Here is a 7,581-nt window from a genome sequence, read left to right as displayed (position 1 = left end):
ATGAATGTTAATCTTATATGATTTAATTTTTTTTTTAACTTCATTCAAAAAAAGTCGGCAATTAACTTTTATTTTTTCACTGATATTTTTTTAGTCAAATATAAAGTTAAAATTTTACTTTTATTTTTTCGGTCTAATATAAAAGTTAATATATGCCTTAAATTTTTCGGTCAAAAATAAAAGTTAAAATTTAACTTTTACTTTTTCGGTCAAATATGAAAGTTAAATCTGACTTTATTTTTTCGGTCAAAATAACTGTTTACATATTCTCAATACAATATGTTTTAATAAAAAAATTCACATCCTTTCAATTGCAGTTTTCTATCTTCTGTAAATATATTGAGTTTCTTTAATTTAAGCTTTAAGTTATTCACCTTTTCACAGGAATGATTCGGCATTCAATTTAACAATTAATATACATAGCTGCCAAGTTCGTATCGCAAATCGCTAAGAATAAGCTTATATTTGACCGAAAAAAATCAAAGCTATTTTTTACCGAAAAACTTACAAGGCAATTTGTAATTTTTATTCTTGACTTAAAACATATCGGTGAAAAAAATTACGATCATGATTACGATTATTTTTGACTTTTTTGAAAAAAAAAAGCATAACCGTTACGGTCCCTGCTTTCGAAAAGTAATTTCAACTTGCTCGTGCTGCACTGGCTTATAAAAACTTTTTCAGGGCAGAATAAAAATATCTGGAATTTTCTGCATTCACGGAGAAAACAGACAGAAGGCAGAATCGGAAAATTTGATTTTCGAAAATAAAAACTGCTTTCGAGAGTCATTTTACATGCAAGGTTTACCTGCTGCTGCAATCAGTTGAGTTTGATAGACTCTTTAAAAGGACTTGCGCTTGCCACATCTAACAGCTATTTAAATTGTATGTAGATACACACATACATCAAGATTACTTTGGCGTCGTGTTATTAGCGCTGTTGGCCGCATTCACACCCGTACCACCTGCTGCCGCTCCATTGCCTGTATTGCGTTGGGGAAATCCTCCAAAACCAGGTATTGCTGCCCTCTGATCTTCCATGCGACCACTTTGTACCTTCATAATCAACGAGAAAAAATCTTCATCTGGTACGGTCCTGCCACCAGCAGCACTGTTACCACCACTACGACCCCTATCTATGGCATTGGCTCGTGTTGGTGCTTCTGCGTCCATTGTAATGTTGGATCGTGGGAGTTCAGAGCGCTGTTCTTCTAGACGTGAACCTTGACAACGCATGAGCATTTCCAAAAAGGCATCATCAGGTTGTTGAGTGGTTGTATTACTGCGTGCAAGTTGACCGTGTCCATGATGACTGCCTGAAGTGGGTCCAGAACTAGCATTCGAATTATTGGACGATTTAGCGGCAGAAGCAACCTCATCGCCGGCATTGCTGCTTGTCATGGAGTTTTGTGGCGCTAACGGCTTACGTGTTGCACCGGTGCTTGATGTCAGCGAAGATGTCCCCCCTACCTTTGGTAAAGATGAGTTTGGTGGATTTTTGGCAATTTTAATTGAGCAACGTTGGTCATCCATTCGTTTAGATTGAGAACGTGATAAAAACTCAAAGAAATCTTCATCGTGCCCTTTGATTTTGGAAGCAGCGCCTATTTGGTTGTGTTTTTGTTCTTGTATATTTATTTGTTCTGCACGTTTTCCATCAGGTGTAATTTTTATCAAATCTAATTGTTCCATACTTTGGCGCCTTACGCGAACCTATGAAAGGCGATAAATAAAATTTTCAAAATCAAGCGATTTCCTCCACAGCAAAATAACAAAATCCTACGTACCATACGACTCTGTGAACTTCCTGAACTGTCGGACCGCTGATCAATACCAGCTGAAATATCTGATGCAATTGAACGTTCTTCACTCTCAATTGGCGAGGCCGGCAATCCAAGTAATTTTCGCAAGTCAAAAATATTCACCCTAGCTGTACTTTCCCCAACAGAATCCTGTAATTCCACGGCAAGATTAAGATGAGCTTCGGCATACAGCAACGCTTTTTCATGATTCCCTATAGCGGAGTGCGCGTTACCAAGGGACCAGCAAGCGCGAGCTTCTCCAACCCGATCACCTAATTCTTGTGCTATAGCTAGATGACGGTGATGATAGTCAATAGCTGTTGAAAATTCTCGTAACAAAGTATATGTATTTCCAAGACTGTAACAAGCTTGCGCCTCTACTTCTCGTTCCCCTAGCTCAATGGCCAAAGCCAAGGTACGTTTATAATGCTCTGCCGCTTCTTCAAACTGGCCCAGAAAAATATGAGAATTTCCCAAATTACTATTCGCTCGACGTTCAGCAGCCCGATCACCGAATTCCCTTGCAATGCAAAGCCGTTCTTGGTGATGCTCGATTGCTTTTTGGAAATTTCCTATATAGGTATACATATATTAGATTTATTCATAAATATCTAAAAATACCAGCTTATAGATATAAAAATCTTACCAAGCAAGTAATAAGTATTGCCCAAATTTCCACATGCCCTTCCTTGTGCACCGCGGTCTCCCAATTCTCTCATAAGTTTTAAATTTTCTTGGTAAAAGTCGACAGCTTTGCTTAGAGCGTCGCGTACATCATCTCCATAATCACCAGGATTCCCTTGTCCCATATGTTTTCCTTTTGCATGATAAACGTTTCCCAAGTTATAAAGCGCCCGACCTTCCGACAGCTTGTCTCCAAGTTGTCGTGCCAATGTCAGATGGCGATCGCAACAAATAGCAGCCTCGTTAAAGCGCCCCATAACTTTCAAAGTGTTGCCCAAATTTCCAGACGATTTGGCCTCGCCCAATTTGTCATTCATTGTTCGTGCCAGTGTGAGATCTAGTTTGTGATATTGCATGGCTTTGGCATAATCACCTAAATAGAAGTAGGCATTCCCCAATTGAGAGTAAATAGCTGACAAAGTACGCAGGTCATTAGTTCCTGCCTGAATTGCTGCTTGAAAAAACGCCACACCTGCGCGGCAATCACCTGCCTTGCACAGACGTTCACCTTCCAAAGCCAGCTCCAAACACATGCTTGAGCTTCCATCTGAAGCCCCTGCTGTTTGGTCAACGCTAGCAGCACCTCCAGTGCTAGACACATTTTCTGCAGAAGCTGATAATGAGGACATGACCCGTCCTTGTAACTTTTTCACTAAGGCTGAAGTGTATTACACTGGCGATTTGTTTGCTTTTATTTTTTTACTCTTTAATGCTACCATATATAAACATTATTTAATCATTCGAATCGGCACTTTTGCACAATCGAATAAGTTCAAGATGTATGATAAAAAGGGTTTGCAGAAGTTTTTAGTATCACTTCTATTGAAAATTTACAAAGAAATTACTCAGTAGTGTCTAAAATGGTTACTCTGTTCACAAGGGAACGTCCCGTTTCGTCTTGTACCGGGTAGCTTATTTCACCACTCAAAAGCTTAACAGCCCTTCATACCCGAGAAGATGAATGCACATTTTTATATAATCGTCTCACACGGGTGAATGAAATAGGTCTTAACAGGCTAACCTAATATTCACGCACGCCGCCAATTTATTGTCAAAAATTTCTCATGCACATGCAACTTGTATGAGATCAACCGAAATTGAACGGCGTGCGTATGAAGCTAACTCAATTTCCAATTTTTGTTCTGCGTGACATTTTGATTTGACGTTTCGCTCAATGAAATCAAATGCAAACGCATGCAAGTCAATTTCGGGTGACGCAAAAAAACAAATTCGACGGCATGCGTACCAAAACGCAAGCCGCGAATATTAGGTTAGCCTGTAAAGAACACATATGAATAGTACCTATTTGTGAATTTTTATTAGTTAAGCTTAGTTTACATTTCTCAAAAAAAAAACAAAAAAACATTTTTTAATAATTCTTTTTCTTGGGGAATGTTTTTTCTCGAAAGCTGTAAACAAATTTAAAAAATTTTGGTGGAAGAAAATTTATTCTTAATTTCTGAGCGTTTGTTCACTGCTTCGAGAGTGAAGCATTTTTAATGCACGAATTACTATGCTCTTCACTCCCTCGCCCCCAAGCGATAGTTACATGCATGGCCAATCGGTCTCGCGTCGTGAATATTAAACACAAGGTCGAAAGTCTGGTTTTTACATATGAAAGAAAATCCCAATACGCTGTTGCCACGATCTCTGAGAACAAAATCATTGAGCTCTTTATAGTTTTAATATATTTAAAATAGATTTGAATCACAAAATTTCTTAAATATATTGTATGTCAAAATACATTCGAAAGACTGCACTTAAACTCTATTAAACGTTTTCTGCTCTTGGCCAGTTTTCTAAGCTCTCATCCTCTGACGAATCGTTCACGTTTTTATAAACTCGCTGTATTTTTATTTCGTTTTAATTTGCACAAATTTACATATCGATGGGTTAGCGGAAGATCGACCTATCTCGGCAGCCAGTTCGAAAACGCCCTATCTCAGAAAATTTTTCAACAACGCTTTATCTCTGATTGAAAAACGCCCTAGTTCAGTATTTGGTTGAAGAACGCCCTATATTAGATGCCGATTCAAAAAGCAAAGCTGAGATAGGGCGTTTTTTTATCGAGTTCTGAGATAGGGCATTATTCAACCAAATTCCGAGATACGGTGTTTTCAATAATATTCTGAAATAGGACTTTTTTTTAATCAAATTCTGAAGTAGGGCGTTCTTGAAAAGATAGGGCGTTTCCCACTGCCTGCCGTGATAGGTCGATCTTCCACTCAGCCCGTCGATATGTATAACACAAATATATAAATAAATTCACAATAGCGAGGTTCTTCATCGAATGAGCACCAAAATACCAAATGAAAGTTCGTTCGATCAGCACTTTCGACCACAGTCGAAGATCGAATGTAATTCATAATTGGGGCCAAAATTTTAACTAAATGGCTGAGTGGCAGGTTGGCCTATCTTGCCAGCCAGAAATTTGTTCAACAACGCCCTATTTCAGAATTTGGTTGAAGAATGCCCTATTTTAGAATTCGGATTCGGAAAACGCCCTGAGAGCGAAAAAATCAACTTTTTAGCGGGTTCTACGAAATCTTGTTTCTCTGGACAACGAATGAAAAGGAAAAAAATTAAAGAAAACAACGAGAACCAAAATTGTTGTCAGGTACTATAAACACGTAATTTAGGTAAATTATTCACTAAGACGCTTTAAAACGTGTTATGTTGAATTAACTATTCTTTCGTTAAAGAAACGTGTAAAAATTGGTACTTGTGGTGTAAAAGGCTCAGCTGACGAACCCGTTTTACCACTTTTTTCTCAAAACCAGTTAGATATACAACGTGGCGCTCTTGCTTGATCGTGTATTTTTGGTTCATGATAAGTTATTGTGTTGGCCACATTATTTGAATATTTTTATTGCATTCATCTCACCACAAAATGGCCGCCGAGTAGCTCAATTTGTTAGCGAAGCTCACCATACATATGCGCCAAATGACGAAGGTAGCTCAAAGTGTTCCAATTCTGATTCACAGTGAACGAAAGGAAAAATTTTTTACAAGCGATTAAAGGCGCTGTCCGCGAATCTGTAAATTCCTACATTTCAAAGTAGCAAAGTTTAATAGGAAAGTATAAAAAAGTGAAACTAGTTGCCGGGAGTAATTTGCTAAATATATTTGGTGAAATTTTCCCAAAAGAATCGCATGTAAAAGGTGAGTGCAAGCAAGTAAAAATTGTGCTAACTAGGAGAAAAATGCGAACAAATTTTAACGGGAAGAAAAAGGTGTTCGCTCGGTATACTCCACTGCATTGTTGTTGCTGTCGTTAACGACGTCGGTGGCAGAGGCAGTGTAGCTTTCGATTTTATCGTGAGTGAAGAATTTTGTGAAAACCCCAAGAAGTCGAAATTTTGGAATAAAAGGGAAAACCAAACTAATGTAAAAGTGTACCAAAAAAGTTCAGAAGGATATTTTCTGCCCCAAGTGCACGTTAAAAAAGTTTCGGTCAGTACCAAAAAGTCGTCAGCAGCGCCGCTTTACGTTTCGCTCGGGCTTTTTGACATTTGATGACATTTGCGCAGCAAAAGCGAACGGCTGGGTATTTGCTGAAAGTGGGATTGTGGTTGAACTAAAGCGGCCAACGAGGAATCGAATCAGCGAAAAGGAAGAAAATCAATCGTGTTCTCTGGCAAACAGGTAATATTTAATTGAAAAATGTCAAAAATGATGTATATAATCTAGTGGCTAATTTCTTGAAGCAATCACCGAAATTATTCCTTTATATTTCGGTTAAATTGCCGATCGGTCAAGGTTTTGAAAAGGGTAAGACATTTTTTTTTGGAGAAGTCGAAAATTGTTAGCAAACGTAATCGTCTGTTTTTGTGGGGAAGTTATAGGAAGTCGTCCAGTTTGTATTTTTGCAATTGATACCAAACTATTTGTACACCGATTTAGGGGTGAGGGAGGAGGGCGAGGGGGTGTGGTTCCCCAAACCCCCGCCCCCCCATAAACGAAAGAGGATGGACGCCGCATCCCTCACCCCCCTCTCCCCGAAAGACCCCTTGGGAGCTGTTTGAAAACAGCAGAAATTTGGATTTTTTCCAAAACGATTATAACCCTCACTACACCTTTCTCTGTTGCCCAAGAAGAGGGGCTGAACACCTTTTGCAGAGAGCACCTTTCTGCGTAGGCGGCCTTCTGCCGCACTTAGGGATTATAACCCTCACTAAGAAGAATTCTCCTTTTTGTTTTGCTAAAGAAGAGGGGCTGAACAGCTTTTGCAGAGATATTTTTTTCTTGACAGCTCAGCTCGGAAACTTGCAAAAAATACCATACTTCCAACCGACATTATTAATAAATTAGTGCACAGATATAGTAAGTTTTACTTTTGTAATAAAGCGTGAACTGTTATCTACAAGTGTGTGTAAAAGGTTTTGGATGCGATTCACTCGTTTGGGCACAGCAACCCAAGATCGTTGTACAAATTCATAAAGAGTACCCAGATAAACCCGCGCCCAGCAAACCAAATTTATTGCGGCGCAAAAGAAGGCGTGTGAATAATTGCAAGAAACTAATTGCTTACCAAATATGTAATTGATTTTATCACTGGCCAACTATAATCGGATGAGTATTCCAAATGTCAGAGCTGGCAATAAGAAAGTTGGACATAAATGCAGACAACCTACAATTTTTAAATTAAAAAAAAATCATATGGAGATCGATAGAGATCATTGAGGTGAGCGTGGCGGTATATTATTTTTATTTTTTTTGGGGGGGGAACCAACAACTACAACAATTATTAAAGGTCAAAGTTCTAATAAAGCGTTTTTTAAATCAAACCTCTTCATGGATTTGGAAAATTTTGATGTCATTCGATAGAGAATTTATTTCAATTTAATTTTCAAATACATATTTATACATATACCTTTTATAATCCTTAAGTGCGACCTACGCAGAAAGGTTTCTTTGCAAAAGGTGCTCAGCGCATTTCCTTCGCATTACAGAAAGAGTATTCTACTTTGTGAGGGTTATAATCCATAGGTGCGGCCAAAGGCCGCCTACGCAGAAAGGAGTTCTCTGCAAGAGGTGTTCAACGCCTTTTCTTCGCAACGCTGAAAGAGAATTGTACTTTGTGAGGGGTTATAAT

General features: G+C 38.5%; 1 protein-coding gene across 1 annotated transcript; it reads right to left on the bottom strand.

The window, feature by feature from the left end:
• Nucleotides 1–615: 615 nt before the first annotated feature.
• LOC118753438 (G-protein-signaling modulator 2-like) lies at nt 616–3,332 on the bottom strand. The gene is made up of 3 exons (XM_036488316.1): nt 2,449–3,332; nt 1,788–2,374; nt 616–1,713 (listed from the first exon to the last, which is right to left on the bottom strand). Exons 1-3 carry the CDS (start codon nt 3,113–3,115, stop codon nt 913–915), a joined length of 2,055 nt encoding a protein of 684 aa, XP_036344209.1. The 5' UTR covers nt 3,116–3,332; the 3' UTR covers nt 616–912.
• Nucleotides 3,333–7,581: the final 4,249 nt, after the last annotated feature.

Source organism: Rhagoletis pomonella, unplaced genomic scaffold, assembly GCF_013731165.1.
Source record: "Rhagoletis pomonella isolate Grant_MI unplaced genomic scaffold, Rhpom_1.0 Rhpom_scaffold_02464, whole genome shotgun sequence".
In the NCBI taxonomy this organism is placed as follows: Eukaryota; Metazoa; Arthropoda; class Insecta; order Diptera; family Tephritidae; genus Rhagoletis; species Rhagoletis pomonella.
This window is presented reverse-complemented; position numbering and strand designations above follow the sequence as displayed.